The 16,450-nt window shown below is 51.0% G+C and overlaps 4 protein-coding genes across 4 annotated transcripts; 1 reads left to right on the top strand and 3 right to left on the bottom strand.

Moving 5' to 3' along the window:
• Positions 1-372: 372 nt before the first annotated feature.
• Positions 373-4,938, bottom strand: EI97DRAFT_408268 (HET-domain-containing protein). Its single transcript, XM_033796639.1, has 4 exons — positions 4,572-4,938; positions 2,235-4,511; positions 1,914-2,181; positions 373-1,852 (listed from the first exon to the last, which is right to left on the bottom strand). The coding sequence occupies exons 1-4, from the start codon at positions 4,761-4,763 to the stop codon at positions 612-614; spliced, it is 3,978 nt and encodes a 1,325-aa protein (XP_033648923.1). The 5' UTR covers positions 4,764-4,938; the 3' UTR covers positions 373-611.
• A 671-nt stretch (positions 4,939-5,609) lies between these two features.
• On the top strand, positions 5,610-8,351 carry EI97DRAFT_462876 (uncharacterized protein; the record flags this gene model as incomplete). The annotated part of the gene is made up of 3 exons (XM_033801313.1): positions 5,610-5,751; positions 5,808-7,243; positions 7,293-8,351. 3 exons carry the CDS (start codon positions 5,610-5,612, stop codon positions 8,349-8,351), a joined length of 2,637 nt encoding a protein of 878 aa, XP_033648922.1.
• A 374-nt stretch (positions 8,352-8,725) lies between these two features.
• On the bottom strand, positions 8,726-9,637 carry EI97DRAFT_446650 (uncharacterized protein; the record flags this gene model as incomplete). The annotated part of the gene is made up of 2 exons (XM_033800044.1): positions 8,726-9,498; positions 9,553-9,637. 2 exons carry the CDS (start codon positions 9,635-9,637, stop codon positions 8,726-8,728), a joined length of 858 nt encoding a protein of 285 aa, XP_033648921.1.
• Positions 9,638-10,396: 759 nt separating this feature from the next.
• Positions 10,397-13,836, bottom strand: EI97DRAFT_388001 (WD40 repeat-like protein; the record flags this gene model as incomplete). Its single annotated transcript, XM_033796156.1, has 2 exons — positions 10,397-11,597; positions 11,645-13,836. The coding sequence occupies 2 exons, from the start codon at positions 13,834-13,836 to the stop codon at positions 10,397-10,399; spliced, it is 3,393 nt and encodes a 1,130-aa protein (XP_033648920.1).
• Between the last annotated feature and the right edge of the window lie 2,614 nt (positions 13,837-16,450).

Genomic DNA, 16,450 nt, shown 5'->3' with positions numbered 1-16,450 from the left:
TACTACTTAATCCTGCTTTACGTAGAGCACTATTCTAGAGCTTATTATACGTAGATAGCGCCGCTGTAAAGCAAATTGCAACGGCCGTTATACTGCTGCATCTGCTAGCTGTTTCGGTAAAACTACGAAACAGCAGTACAGAGGAAGTGCAGCGGGACGTTGAGGCTTAGGTAGAGAGAGGCTGTCTGCTTAAAACATTAACCTAACCAAAGGCCCCTATTATACCAGGGCAGTAATGTCTCCTTTGCACTTTGACAATTGACTTAGACAGTTCTAAGCAAAGCAGGCTCTGTGCTGCGAGAGCGGTCGCAAAACCATCCTTCACGTCCCTAGATATAGAGTGCAGACTAGAGAGTTTCAAAAACAATTCCTCGGACTTGTGTTTGTCAAAGCTGACAGTACGATCAAACACTCACGTCTATTCTACTGCAACAATATATAATGCACCTACGAAAGTACCCCGTTGCGCCCCTTGATAACTAGCGTTCCGCATAACAGTTATAGAGACGCACCAGTCACTAATATATACTCGGAAAGTACACCCGTGCAGCAGCATATGGGTAAGACCCACCCGTTCAAGGGAAGGATTCTGTGGATACAGCACCTAGCTATCAGCCAAGCCGAATTCCAGTCCTTCCACCGGCCTTGATGGACTTCCACATATCCCGCTTCATACCCTGGAATATAAAAACCCCTGCTCTCCTGTAGCACCTATCAAGACCCAAACCCCCCTCAACCTCCCGCTTCTCAGTCGACGTGAGTACTTCAACAAGCTTTCTTATATCCTCCGTTTGCTCAACCAATGATTTGCCAGTTCCATAAGGGGGATCTGGAATGAGGTAGTTTGGCGAGCGAGCTACAACCTCTTTGAGCAGGGCGCGGTACTTTGCGTATTGCCGTGAAGCATATTCCTTGTGCGATACGAGAAGCAATGCCGTTCCGGTGTATGTTCTCTGATTGATGTCCTCGTCTTCGTACTCCTTTTCGTCATTGTCGTCCACTGGCATGCCAGACTCGGATATACAGCTTGCCGCCAGCAAGATGAACTCCATTTCCAGAGTGGGCCCGTCATCCTCGCTGGAAACCTCGTCGAGATGAACGTCGAATAATCCACCCACTTTGTATTTTCTGCCGTCTCGTGTCACGAGTTCGAGTTCATGATCTTTAGACTCTGAACGTGACGGCTTCAGGCGCGCCGTGCCCATATATCCTGCCATTTCCAATGTTCCGCTCGCCAACTGTGGCTCACTGTCTTTGTCGGCATATTCTTTCACTCTCAGCTTGACACTTTCCTGACCATTCAAGCCTGTGACTGTGTAACACCTTGGCGGTACCACTCTCTCGTGAGGAACAACTGTACCCTTTACGCTCGCCCAAGTCCAGCTCGGGTTTCGAGCCTGCAGCTCCGGTATCCTGGTATTGGCAGTCCCACTATCCCTCAGACGCCAGGCTAATTGCTCCTCCAGGGCAAACTCCCACATGCCACCAGCATATTCTTCTTTTAGAACATCTCGAACGATTTTTGCGATACTCCATACTGCGACGGTCTTATCGCCTTGGTTTGTTAGGGCGCAGGATGTGTAGTTCTGAAGCGCAGTTTGCCAGAAGGTCTCCAACGAAGCATCATTAGATCCTGTGAGTGCTGCGGGATCTTCATTTTCAGAGCCAGACTCCAGAGATGTCGACAAAGTTGAGGCTTGGATACGGCCTCGCCAGTGGCGATCAGTTGATGCGAGTCCATCAAGGGAATGCGGAAGCCCCTCGGGCAGGACCTCACAGGCGCTAAGTGTACTGCAGTCCCAGAAGATCTGATTGGCGGCGAAGTGTAAAATTCTTGGTGAGAGCATACGTTCTACCAAGTCTCTTAGTACCTATTCGCCCATCACCAGCAGAGTAATTGAGGCATGACATACCTTGGAAGACCCATCCGCGTGTGTAGAGTTTCGTACCCAGCAGTTCTTCTTTCCAGAAATCCGCACTAAGTATCCTCCATGTTCCTTTGTCAAGCTTGCCCTTACCGTCGGACACATATGAGGCTGGCAGGACATCGTTGGGATTTCTGTCGCGGAAAATGCCACCCTTGCTATCCGCCGAGTCTGCGATGGCTATGTTGCAAAAGCTGCAACGATAAACCTGGTGCATGAGCATCCCGTCCTCCCGGAAGGTTCCATCAGGTCCTTGCTGAAAACACAAGTTAGCGGGAAGGATGATTGTATTGTCGAATGGAGGCTTACAATGATGCACAAACTGTCAATCCAGATGTAGTCCAAGCCAATGAACCTCGCCACCGCAATGGCTTGCTGGAAATTGATGGAGAGTTCATCAATCCGGACGCCAGGGCCCATGAGCTGGAATTTATTCCGTTGAGTAAGAATGAGGAAGTTCGGGGGACCCCATGAATGCGACAACGTTCCATAGGAAGTCCGTAATCCGGATACCCGTGTATCTACAACGCGAATCATGTCCCCGCTACGGAGATCCACAAGACGGCTGGGAACGAACGCACCGCTGCGGTGCTTGTAGCAATGTGGATGAGAATTATTGCAGGTATATATCCACCTTTTGAGTTGGGCTCCGCCAGATATATTGGGATTCGTTGAAGGCCCTAACGTTGCTGCAGTTGGGATACTACCAATTGCTTTCTCGATGAGAAGATGATATGTCTTGACTTTAAGTTGTTGCTGAGTACGGCTATTGCCCTCAGTGGCTCGGAAGATAACCGTCATGAAGGCTTTGCCATTGTCTGTTCTTCCAGTAGTACGGACATTCCAATAGTATTGAGGCCATCTGTTGTCGTCTTGGACGGTAGAAGATTTTCCACTTGGAGACAGAATGCCGCGGTACAGGTCAGAGCAGAATGCGCAGCGACTTCGGACACTTCCTCTCAGCGAATCGAACGATATGTGGTGAGGTCCCTGGAGTGCTTCGCTGCGCAAGATTTGCTCATCGCAAAAGGGGCATACCCTGATGTTCAGAGATCCCGCATATTCCACTACTTTTTCATCATCTGACGGCCCGTCAAGCACTTTGGCATCCTCGCTGCGGCGTGAAGCTTCAAGGTCGATGCCAATACGGCCAGAAACACCGTCAGGGTTCAGGGTGCTCAACGTTGGAAAATCGCTGTTCGTAGTGGTTTGCCGCGAAGAGCTCGCAGAGCCATACCCGCTGTCAATTCCAGACCTGAGTCCCCCACTCTCCTGCTTTATCGATCCAAAAGCGCCACCAGAAATGTTTGGCGAACAGGTCATTCCGGCCATGCTCCGTTCCAACTCTTCTAGCCCTGTCGCATCGCCGTCCTCAGGAAACGCGGGCCCATCCACGCTCGCCTTGGCTCTATAAAGGGCCTCGTTGTAGTTTTCCTGGGTATAGTATAGGAAATCTAGTGTATAGCAGGCCACGAAGATCTGAGGATCATATGGTTGCATTGCAAGTAGACCATTCGCCGCGCACAGAATGTCCTCCAAACTACGAATGGGATGATTGGCCCTTACTGTGCGCGTCCGTTGCTCGAGTTCCTCAACGGAAATGCCTCTCCCATCCCCGTACTCAGCTACCGCAGCTATGGCAGCCAAAGCGAGGTTACGCATTGAAGAGCTTTGGTCCCCCAAGCGTGCAATCTCGGAGTCAAAATAGGCTATGATGCTGCGAGGCAGTCTGTCGCTGACTTTGGTGCTCCCTGCTGCTGTCTCTTCGGCGTACAGTTCGTCGAGGCGAAGCTTAGCTATGTTGATATTGCCCCTGGACTTTTCACTGATAGAGCCAGCAACATCGATGACATACTCTGGCGCAGATATATCAGTGTTTTCGGTAAGCCCGAATCGATTGCAGACCTCACGCTCAATATACCGATCCAGAGCTGTTCCAGAAGTTTTTTCCACATATGATTGGATGCGCATGTAAGGCATGCTGATGTCCATGTCAACACGGCTGTAAGGCTCTGCAAAATTCAACGAATGACCTCTCTGGCAAGGAACGGATGCTTCGTGGCAGTCATTGCAGTATTGAGGAGTTTCATCCTCGGAGCAATCCTGGCATTCCCAGTAGAGGAGGAGGTCTGTTTTCAGACAGTGGTCACATATAACATCTTCTTTTGGCATTCGAGATGCGGGAAACCGGCGAGTGACTAGCAACGATAGATTGCGCAGGTGCTTCAGCTCGTGGTCCAAGAGGAATCGTGCCGCAGCGTCCAAGTTATCGAAACCGTCAAGCACGAGAAAGTTATGTTGGTTAACCCGAAGTAAGCTATGCAACTCTCTCCGAATGATTTCGACCCTATCCAAGAATGGCAAGCCGTTGCTACAGGCTTCAATGTAATCGTGAGGCAGCGTAGGAGTATAATTCCCAAGATCAGGCACCACAGCAAGCTGCGAGTACACACACGCCAACAGGTCTTCGATGAACGCGGTATGGTCATGAAAGACAGGGTCTTGTATGAAAATGGACGCAAGACGGACATCTGTGCCTTGATATCTTTTCCGTAGTTTCTCAACCGCCATGGCTGCAAACGTGGTCTCTAGGCCTATTAGAATTTATCGTCTCCCCAAGTGTTCCGACAAGACAGTGCTACTTGCCTTCCCACATCCAGGACTACCGAAACAATGTAGCTTCCATGGTTTGTAGCCTGCGGCCCACTTGGTATATCTCTCATCTTGGAGGAAGTCTTCCAGCAGTGGATAGAACACGTCGGGCGGCAGTTTATAATGGTCACGGACGGGGAGAGAGGGATGCCACAAAGGTCGGCTCGAGCCAAATGGGTCTGCCATATCTGCGGCTACATTTGCCCTTCAGTTGAGGAACCAGAGTGTTGAGAGGTTCCCGGAATCTTGGGGTTTGCTTATCAATGATCATAAGAGGCTAGCGTCCACGGGGTGAGAGCCTGATCGGATTGGGCTGGTATGTAATGCGACGCTGACTGGTCTCAGCCCCCACTCAGCCGTTTTCTGGCTTCTCCCCTAAGGGATGCCCAGACAGCAGGCCTTTAAATACAGGTCCTGATGACCCACAAGTGCTGGGGAGAAGCCGCCCAGCACAGGCAACAACCGAAGGCTCAACCTAGCGTAAAAAGCACTTCATGACCAAGATGCTTAGGTAGACTTGAGAACCGCGACGACGGACAATTACACAACCCAAAAAGCTTCTCTAGGAAATTGTTACGAAACTAGGGGAAATGCTCCATGCTCTTCACCAGCCGGATAGAGATTCGAGCAGCAAAGAATTAAGATTAAGACTCTGGCTCAAACATGCAATTGAATTTGAGCCTTACTTAGATGCGCAGGGATTGCCGCTGTGCTACATCAACATGTCACGGCATTGCCTTGCAAAGGCTGCTTACATCTTCCATTTCGCCTGATCCTATGATTGGTGCGGAGCCTACCCAGTGCGTTGTGTCTTGGTCGCCGAGCAGGGGGACGCAGGCGCCACAGACGGAAGAGGGATATGTGCTTAGGGAAACGGGAAGAGGGATCAGCCCTAGGACGGAAGAGGGAAATGTGCTTAGGGGGCTCAAACAAGCTTCAATGAGTGGTTGTACCTACAATACGAAGTATTTATCACCATCAGTATGGCCCCCCAACTCGCCTGCTGTTTGCGTTCGCCATTCAAGAATCGCAATGTCGTTCTTTTATATTTCTACATTGCTATCGTTGTTTACCGTTGCATTGTCAAGACCACAGATACCGTCGCTAATACCGCCAGGTCCACCAGATGTCGCAAATACTGTTTGTGGTGATCTTATAGTTGCTCATGAACAAGGTAAAGTCACGGTTCGCGCATTCACGTCAGCGCTGTCCTAACAACTGTGAGTTTAGGCTATACCCAATTCTGGGCGTCCGATGTTTTCGAATGCCTGCAAAGCGTCCCTTTCATCGACTCCGTAGCTACGCGATTTTTGAATTATTTTAACCAAACACTTCAATTCCAGAGCACACTCGCATACCTAAAGAATCCCCCAGAGGGTTACCAGCAACCACCTGTCGACGTGCTCCAGGAACTGCAGGCCATACAAGACAAAGTTGCGTCAGGCGCATACAAAAACCAATACGCCTTTGAAGCGGAAGTGCAGTTACTCATAAACCGGATCCATGATGCGCACGTCTACCTAAGCGCAGGAATTCTCGCACCCTTTGCCTTTACATCACCTTATGGTCTCGTTTCCGCTTCTGCTGATGGAAAACAAGAGCCCGCCATTTACCTGCAGGGTGACGTCGTATCTAGTCGAGACCAAGGATGGAAGCCATCCCCTGTGACTCGGATCAACGGTGTGGATGTAGTGGAGTATTTGACCGCCTTTGCCGAGCTCAACTCCGAAGGCTATCTGGAGCCTCATGCCGACTGGAATGCGCTCATGGAGCACCCGTCCCGCGATATTCTCGGCGACCTCAGTGTTCTCCGGACAGCAACATTCTATCCAGGGAATGAATTGAACTTCACCTTTGCTAATGGCTCCTCGATCGAGACCTATTGGCTTGCTACGTACGCCGCCATCGACTCTACCGGACCCCTCACTACCGCTGGAGACTTTTACAACTACTTTGTGCTTGGGTTCTTGCCTGAAAGCTATGACGAGGAGAACCCAAAGTGGTGGCCCGACGAGACACCGGAGGACGATTCGGGCGACGGTGTAACTGGCGATGATTCAGTGGAAGACACCAGTCCGCCAGACTATGGCTGCTCAAATGGAAACGCATCAGAGCAACACTGGTGCCTTACGAGTCACGGTGCATTCCCAAACAACCCAGATATTGTCCAGGATGACCTGGAGATTACCGGAGGCGGAGTAGTGACGGGGTATTTCCTCGATGACATCTCCACTGGCGTGCTCAGTCTTCCAAGCTTCTACGCAACAGGAAATGATACAAACAGCTTTTTCATCGCCGTGGATCAGTTCATCGGCAATGCAACGAGTCTGAACATCTCACGCATTGTTATCGATCTACAACAGAACTCGGGCGGCTTGCAGTTCCTGGCGCTCTCTACTTTCAAGAGATTCTTCTATGGAAGGGAGCCTTGGACAGGAAGCCGGATTCGCAGCCACGAACTCGCCAATATTCTGGGCCGCACATATTCCGAATGGTGGAGCAGTCTTGAGACCGGGGATGATGGCGCTGAGGACCCTCTGTACCGGTACTTCGCCAGTTCCGAGTGGGTCGCGAACAGAATCAATGCGGAAACAGGAAACAACTTTAGCTCGTGGGAGGAATATTACGGCCCCCTTTCTGAGAATGGCGATGCATTCTCCCGAACGGTAAGTGCCCCTCACAAAGGATGAAGGCAATGACTGACTCGTTGTGAAGCAACTTTACAATCTCAGTGACCAGGTCTTCGATTCCTCGGCGTTCCAAAACTGGATCCCATTCGGATACGGGATCTCCGCCGAAACGGACGTTCCAGCTCAAGTTTGGGATCCAGAGAACATCGTGATCTTGACGGACGGTCTTTGTTCTTCCGCTTGCGCCTACTTCCTAGAGCTTATGCAACAAGCTGGCGTGAAGACCATCGTAGCGGGCGGACGCCCTGCCAAAGGACCTATGCAGACCGCGAGCGGCAACCGTGGTGCTCGCCTGTACTCAGCCGAGAGTCTCGACTACGATTTTACAAATGTCAAAGATGTACTGCAGAATGAGGCAGTGGCAGCAAGCCTCCCGTCTCGCGACGACCGCGGCATGTGGATCAACTACGCAGGCTTCAATATCCGCGACCAGATCCGTGAAGGTGACGAGGCCCGCATTCCCCTGCAATTCCGCTACGAAGCCGCCGACTGCCGTATTTACTACACCCTGGACAACGTCTACAACCTGACCAGGCTTTGGCGCGACGCCGCTGCTGCAACCTGGGATGATCCCTCTCTCTGTGTCGAAGACTCCACCGGTTATGCCTCACGACGCGACGCCCCTGCTCTAAAATCCCCTCCTCCGCGGACTGCCCAGGGACCTGTCGTCGACTTCACGGTTTTGGGCAACGTCCAGACGCAAGATATGGCTATAAACGCTACAACTGACCTCGTCAACCTCAAGACCCGGGCATCAATCAGTAGTACCTCGATCGTTGCATGCCCGGCCAACGGGGTGTGCGGAGGCACTACGCAATGCTCCCAGATTCCCGTCACATGTCCTGTCAGCGGGGCGATAAGGTTCCTCCCGGCTTGCTTGCCCCGTTGCTCCAGCGCGGGTGCGGCATGCAGTGGCGATATGTATTGCAGGAAAACAGCGGCTGCGGAAAGTAAGAAGCAGCTTCCGGCAAACAAGGGCGGCGCACAAGCCAAATTTGAGGGCGTCACTGTGTTCAATGGAGTCTGCACGCCGACCACCGTGAATACCCACAACTTTCCACAGCTTGGGTGTCCTACAGCATAGGGGTAGATGAGACATGGAGATGTATGCTACAGGGACAGATATACACTAATAACGGAGAAGTAAAACAAGGCGAAAACAACTTTACTAATATCACATAACTTGCTTTCTCCTATGTCTAATGGATCACTACTGTGCGCTTGTCGGTTTCACCAGGTTTCATTGCGTGTTCAGCGCAAACCAATTGCCAGCAATCTGATTAAGCCACAACACGGCTCTTGCATTAAGGAGTAGTATGCCTAGACAGAGCCGCTATCAAGCTTATTGCAAGAGCCGTTATATCTGTGCAGCGCCTTCACTGCTTGATCGGACGTGGAAACCTACAGCACGGAGGAGGTGCGGGGCCGCGTTCAGTCGGAAGTGGAAAGGGGTAGTGGTCATGGTCGATCCCCTCCGTCAATTACGCCGACCTCCGGTGGATCATGTGAATCTGCCATCACAGTGTTGGTGGGTCTCGGGAGACCAGTGTCTCGATGAATGCCTCGTGGGGACTTCTCGTACCCCTCCTCGTCATAGTCACACTCAGGATCGCCTTGAAGTGGACAATCGTGCAGCCCATAATCACCTGTAGTCCTCGCTTCTGGCCGCAAGCAAACAAAGCACCAACTGTGGTCGCAATGAGGGCAAATGATGCGGTTACACCATTCCATGTGTTCGATAACAATCCGGCAATTGGGGCAGGGTTTTGCGCGGAAAGTGCTGGTGTATTGAGGAAGCCAAATCGGTCGACCGTTCGCATCTGTATCGCTTACACAGATATGACCGTTGACTTTTCCGAGGAGACTCTTGCAGGTGAGGCAAGTCTTCTTGCCGCAATCGCACTTGGCGAAATGTACTTGTTGAGTGTGTCGGTGGGTATGACGTGCAAGGAGCTTCGAACACCGGGGTGAAGCGCAATACACGCGCAGTCGAACAGGGATGTCATTTCCCTCTAATTTTTCCTCATACTTTTTGATAAGTGTTTTATCGACTTCTCCTCGAAATCTCTCTGGCGGGATCCTGTATGCGCTATGGCAGGAAAGAGGAATTTGGTTTTGTAAAGCCGCAGGTACGCAGTCCCTGCAGATAAAATGCGACGGACAGGTGCGTACAAGGTCTACTCTCGAACTCTCTTCTAGACAGACGTAGCATGTCTTGGGCACTGGAGTATCTGTAGTCTTTGTTAGCATGCCGGGCTAGATGAGGGAGAGGGCTTTAGACTCACTACAAGTGCGCTTTTTGAAGAGAGTGGACAACATTTGTCTTATTTTGGCGGCACTCCTCGTAAGGATACGTCGATGTGCAGCCATGTTGTGGGGCCTTAGTTACGTTTTGATGTCAATATTACAATTAATGGATATCGCGTGAGGGGTTCACTATAGCTGTTTGGAAGGGGGCTGCTTGGGAGGGGGCACAATTTGCAGTGAAGACATAGACCAGGTGGATATATGGAGAAGGCGAACACAGTAGACGTGTAGGAGAAACAAGTAGAACGGTAGGAGGCATCGACCGACCGATTTCGAATGTTCTTGTGCGCATTAGCGTGACGCTTCGGTGTAATTGCGACGCGTATGGACCCATTCGGTCCTTTCCAGATGTCATTCGAACTCCAGAATGACTATTGGCCTACGCATAAATTAAGTGATGTACTCCGATCTGTATCTATCTTGGTTCGTTAGTAAAATCGGTACCAGTGCTAGGTAGGCTGAACTGGCAGAGACGCGCCATTAGGGGTGATTATACCATGCCACCGATGCGTAATGTGTGAATGAGATCGCCGATGTCAACACATGAAAATATGAGACGTCTGTCCGAAGGGTATCATATTGCATAGGACAATGCGAACACCGTCAACCTCGTGAAGCGTTGAAGCACGCAAGACTCCAGCCAACTGCTCAACCTTCCCACGGGAACAGAACGCAGCGATGCTGCGGTACTGGTGGGCATCAGCTAATATACAACGCTGGTTCACCTTCACACTTGAACACCAGCTGGTCTCAGAACCGTAAGGCTCAACGTGCTTTGCCAACCTCCGCCAGCAGCCCGTCACCCACCTCCCAGATCAGTTGTCAATAGTCATCCTCCTCTTCCTGCACCGTGAGCCCAAAATAGTAGTCGCTTAGAGCATTCAGTTCATCCCCCCAGCTCGTGCCCTTCCTCTCATCACGTTCCTTTTCCCGCTCCACGGCTCTCTTCCAACGAGATAATTGCGGTACAGGAAGCTCCAAAGTCGTTGCTGCCAGGACATCATCGTCAATAGCCTCATATCCCAACGCTCCTATTTCCCAAGCCTCCAGGCAAGACTGACAAACAACTTTGTCATCAGTTCCAGGGTTTAGAATTCTACACAGTCCCCCACATCGAAAGCAGCCAAAGCTGCAACGCTCACAGAGCTGCTTTTGTGCTTCACTGCCAAAGGCGACTTTCGGTCGAGCTGGTCGTCCACAAGCAGGGTTCTGGCATTTCGATTTGCCATGGAAAGCAGCCTGTTCCGATTCAGTTATACTCCAGAGCTTGCGCAGTTCGTCGGGAATTCGGTCAACACTACGTCCTGAATCGCCCCGCTCCTCGGCTGTCATTCTCAGGATGGACGTGTTGCCGCAAGAAGGAACGTCACAACTCTGTGAGGTTTCTGCAAGTCCCAATTGGAACTTCCTGGCTTGTGACCTGAGATATGATGCATCGGCAGATGTATCGAAAGGGCCGCGATAGTTGGGGCCCTGGACAGCTTGGCGGACGGGGAAACCTCCAAAGGGAACGTTGACCATTTCTCCGCTAGCAAGAAGCTGCGCAGCAGGTTCTGTGCCATGCTCAGCCAGGACTGCCTCGTTGACGTCCTCCTTGTATGGGACATATGTCATCTTCTCCATGTCTCTTACAGAGCGGTCATTGTTCCCAACCTCTAGCACATTGACCGAGCCATCAACTTCACCAAGGAGTAGCCGGCTGTTGTCTGGACTGAAGGCGCCGCTCATGATTCCCGAGTTGAGAGTTACAAGATCTCTGACGAAGACGTCCTGGTGTGCGCGCGCAACATCCCAGACTTTAACTACTCCATCAGAGGAGCCAGTGTACAGGCGAGTGGCGTTGTCGCCCCACGACAGGAAGCGCACGCCTGTATCTACGACCTCACGAGACACTCCCTCATCAAGCGGCATCAGCGATTTACCATGCTGGAGTCGGTAAAGCCATTGATCTGGTTTACGCAAGTCCCATACGTAGGTATGACCCGACGTGCAGCCAGCGGCGATGAGATTTTCGTCGTATGGACTGCGAGACAATTAGTTGGTGAAGGTGAGTGGTGCGATCTGACCTACCAGAAAACAACATCGTTCATGTCGAGTGCTGGGCACTCGGCCTCCATTATCTTGGTGCGTTTTTCAAACCCTCTTCCATCATAGAGACGCACGAGCGAGCGGGTGCCCCTATTCACATTCCCACTTGCTACACAGCCTACTGCAAACACGGATGTCAAGGCACGGTTTGGGGCCCATGCCACATCAAAGATGTTTGCAGTGGAGCCATAAACCATGATTTCTTGCTGCGTTTGCACATCCCAAAGACATATGTCCCCGGTGGTATCGAGTCGGTCTTCGGACCTATTGGCGCCAAAACCAGCAAGTAGCAAGCGACCATAAGTCGGTTCAAATTTTAACGCCGTGGGTAGAATCTTCAGGTCGGGTCGCTGATGCCCTTTTGTTGACGAGAATGTTGTAGGCGAAAAATTGCCCTCGACTGTGCAGACTTTGATAGCTTTCTCCCATCGATTAGCAGCAGTGGCCAGAGTGTTGTGCTGGCTCACTGCGATAATATCCACTTTGGCTTTATGTTCAAGTGCCTTAAAAAGCTTTGGCTGAAATCGCTCACCGCTCCCTCTGTCACGCGTATGCCACACTGTAACCGTGTGATCATAGCCTGCAGCAAACATCCAGTCTCCATCCGCAGAAAAGGCGACGGAAGACACTGTATAATAGAGATAAGGATCTTGCGAGACGTGCATCTCCTCTGAGGAATTGGGACCCGACTCGGGCCTCTTCCTCTCCCTACGGTGTTCTGCAAGTTCATGTATGGTCTGCTTCACCACATCGCCGTACAAAAGGTTGTTTGGTCTGTTGTACTGCATTGAATCACGATCAGTCACACAGACTGCGCCAGCAGCGAAGTTTAGTCCGTCAGGACTCCACGCGACGGTGGTTACGTCACCTGATGCTCCTGTGTAAGATAGCGTAGGTCCCAATGTGTCATAGACATTATTCCTGAAGCTGTAACTCAATGGCCTTGAAGCAGCGCTCCAGCCTCTGCGTGCTTGGAGCCCAAATTCACGGTGACGAAGCAGTGAAGACGTGGACGTCCTGCCACTCGAACTCCAAGTCCGCTTTGGTCGTGCAGCCCCAATTCGCTGGATGTGAGGAGAAACAGACAGCTTGCCGGCCGCGGCATCCTGAATGAAGGCATCTATGCTTGATACATCTCTTGATTGGAGTTTCCGCCGTACAGCTTGGGAAAGCCGCACGAGCTTCGGTTCAGGTAGGTTGAACAGTGTCCTTCTTAGTCGTTTCCGAATATTGCCAGACCGTTGACAGGCATCCCCGACAATCTGTTGAAGCGAGTCTTCCACTGTCTCCATCTCTTCCCGACTAAAATCCACGTGCAGGACGGTCCCTTGCCAACCCCTACTGGCGATTTGATCCCACTCCCCTTCCAGAGAGCCGTCTTGAATAACTTTTCGCTGCGAAAATGAAAGATAGGGGACAATTCCACCTGTTACGGCTAATCGGGCGTCCTCTAGGTCAAACACCAAGTCCATTGGTTCATCCACAGGTAGCACAACGTCATCTTCGACAGCTAAAGAACCGTGTAGATGCTCCAAGTCAGGGGTTTCCGCTTTTTCAATTACTATGTCCTCGTCAAAGTCTTCTGCCGTCTGTGGTCGCCGACGGCGCCGAGGCCAGGTATAATCGACTGAGGCTACACTGCGCTGAGGACGAGCGGGTCCTTGACGAGGCGCTGAGTCATAGTCAGAGCTTGAGTTGTAGACAGCAGAAGGATATGTCTTTGATAGTGATATCGCGGTCGTAGCCTCTTTGCGAGGGCGTCCTCCAGGACGTGCTGGCTGAGGAAGGAATGTTTGATCCTGTATATCGTTTGGTGTGCCCTCATGTCTTAACGGGACCGTGGCGGATGGGGAATGTTGCAACCCCAGTCTTTTGCGAAAGGCGGGCCACAATACCTCAGCTTCAGCAGCATACTTAGGGGGCAGCTCCAGAGTCAAGCGATTTAACATCCAATTATTCCCTTTGATTTTGCGGCAATAATGGGTGTTGAGCACGCCTTTGGTTCGATCGGGAAACTCCTGCATTATTTCCCCCCACCCTAAGCCCTTTACTTCTTTCAAATAAACCATCAAATCGTTGTCTTGTGCCGTGAACTGTCTGTTTCTCTTTGAGTCCGTCGTTAGGCTACCGGCTCGTTCAGAATCTGCTAGTTGAGTCGATGCTCGCTGCGCCATTCCCGTTACCTTAGCAAGGTCCAGATCGATTACACTCTCTCTTATCTCCGCCCTAGACGGGGCCACCCCTTCGTTAGAATAGGCAGGGGCTTGCAAGGACTGGTGTTGCAACCCGTCGGTAGAGCCTGAAGTCCTCGATTCGGACTTCCGAGCTCGGTAACTCTCCAAAAATCGGTCATCGGCATCTCCGGCAGATATGTCTTCGTTGGAATCCCTCTCATGACCATAACCTAGCTTCTCAAAATCTGAAGATTGAAGCTCAGGTTCGACAGGTATAATTGCATGACTCTCATCTGACAGAGGCGTAGTGGCCGGCGTCAATGCAACCTCATCATCTGGAGCCCTTGTAATATGCAGTGAGTGTGTCTCAGCTACTAACAAGTCGGTGGGTATTTTGGATCTGCTGTCGCGGGAATTAAGTCCGATTCGAAGAGTATGCAGTGTCGGCGCTCCGTTCATAGACTTCAATTTCAATCCAGCATTTCCATGCGACGAAAGCTTCCTCCTCTTCTGCCTGTGGATGTCTGTGCTTCCACTACCAGTGCGCCCGCTATGAACCCCGTTGCCCACCGCGTCCAGAAGTCCGCTGCCCTTGGCGCTTGTAGGCATACTAGAGACAGTAGAAAGCGTGTGCTCAGGCGATATGTACGGCACAGTGCTGTTTGGCGTTGTATGCTTGTGAAAAGATTCCAAGCCTGAATCCTTGAGAGCGGCGTCACTATTGGCCAAACTTGCTCGTTCAAGCCTATTAGGTGTACGTGTCGTGTGTTTTAGAGGCGGGTGCGATAGTCGGGATCGTATAGGAGGAGGCCCCGCGTCGTTAGGTTTCGTCCATGTATCACTGGGTCCTTTGGTCAAGTGTGCCGCCACCGCAGGAACATCGACGTTTGTGTCGTCATCATCAAGTGTAAGGTCAATGAAATGCCTCGCGGATCCACTATATTCTTGTTAGCAATTGTTTTAGAACTTCTATGCCTGCAGCGCGCGTCGTGCAACGCGTGTCGCGCTATAGCTTGCAGGCCAACTAGGTACTACTTTAGAGAGGACGACGTACGACTTAGCCATGACGGCCAAACCAATAAGGAGCAAGCATGCCCCCGAGTAAGAGAAGCAGGGTGAAATATAGCTCTCTTGCGGCGCGACGAGAAAGTGAGGGAGTATCGCGAAGGCGATGTTAAGTGAAGAGGACGCGGAAGTGACCTAAGCAAGGGTATCAGCCACATTTCTAACTAGCGTGATGTGGCTAGTTTTCGTTTATAGTATTAGTCAGCGAAATATCTAGTAACGTGTTCCACCAGTGAGCTGGCCACACCACCGAGCTGGCCACCCCACCAAACCGTGCCAAAACACGTCCACCTTTTTGATCATGGTTCGATAACCACAAGCTCAATTACTATCAAAAGAGGGCAGAATTAGCCTTGCTCTTCACTCTTTCAAGTCTAATCCTTGTCAGTCCTTACGGAAGCTCGCAGCAGTGTACGACATGCCCAGAGTGACTCTCCAGACGCGTCTTAATGGTACCCCCTCACGACACGAGACTATATCTGTCAATCGCAAGCTATCACCTGTTGAAGAGCAGTCCCTTGTTTGCTGGATCCTAGACCTTGACCAACGAGGTTTTCCATCACATATCATCGACATATGACGAATGGTAGATGCTTTGCTTGCTGCTCGTGGCGAGCAGCCTCCCCCCAAGCCTATAGGCAAGAACTGGGTGTCACGCTTCGTCAATACTCAGCCAGAGCTCCAGACTAAATGGGATAGGAAGCTGCACTCCCAGCGTGCTCTCTGTCAGGATCCAGTCAAGTTTAACATGTGGTTCAAGCTTGTAGATAATATGTGCCAGGTATACAGGATACTAGATCAAGATACCTATAACTTCGATGAGACAGGGTTTATGATGGGAGTTGCTAGCACATCAAAGGTCGTGACTAGCTCTGATACTGTTAGTCGAGCAGTCACTGTACAGCCTAGCAATCGTGACTGGGTTACAACAATCGAGTGTATCAACGTGTCTGGCTGGACACTCCTACCTCTCATCATTCTATCAGGAAAGCTGCACCAGGCTAGCTAGTATCATGATATCCCAGATGACTGGATGCTTGCAGTGAGTGACAACAGTTGGACAACTGACTAGCTTGGTCTAGCCTGGCTAAAGCACTTCGACAATCAAACAAGGTGTCAGATGGTAAGCCAGTTTATGGACATCCTATCTGGGACTGAAGAGGAGGACTGGGAGAAACTGTCTATATCGGTACTATCTGAGGATATATGGCTAGTGATTCTACAGTGGCTAGTGCCCTGCGCAGCCTTGGTGCCCAGAGAAGGAATATCAAAACTGGTGTCAGGTCCTAGCCTCACCTACACAAGGACATATCTGAATACAATCAGTCAACCTATCTTCATTCAATCTTTCTGTCACCGTGACATCTTCAGATACCATCAAATCTGACACAAGGTCATATACAGCAGGAGTCTATCACCTGCTTATCCTAGATGGCCACAGTAGCCATGCAATACCCGAGTTCGATCAATACTGTTGTCAGATGGTAAGCTAGTTTATGGACATCCTATCTGGGACTGGAGAGAAGGACTGGGAGAAACTGTCTGTACC

The sequence above is a fragment of the Westerdykella ornata genome (assembly GCF_010094085.1).
Source record: "Westerdykella ornata strain CBS 379.55 unplaced genomic scaffold EI97scaffold_61, whole genome shotgun sequence".
Taxonomy (NCBI): domain Eukaryota; kingdom Fungi; phylum Ascomycota; class Dothideomycetes; order Pleosporales; family Sporormiaceae; genus Westerdykella; species Westerdykella ornata.
Note: the sequence above shows the minus strand (reverse complement) of the source record. Positions and strands in the feature narration are given on the sequence as shown.

Excerpts from the sequence above, each read along its gene's own strand:
- EI97DRAFT_408268 (XM_033796639.1), bottom strand. The coding sequence starts at position 4,763 with ATGGCAGACCCATTTGGCTCGAGCCGACCTTTGTGGCATCCCTCTCTC. Across the intron at positions 4,512-4,571 it reads GTAGTCCTGGATGTGGGAAG|ACCACGTTTGCAGCCATGGC; the intron begins GCAAGTAGCACT and ends ATAGGCCTAGAG. Across the intron at positions 1,853-1,913 it reads ACGCGGATGGGTCTTCCAAG|AACGTATGCTCTCACCAAGA; the intron begins GTATGTCATGCC and ends GAGACTTGGTAG.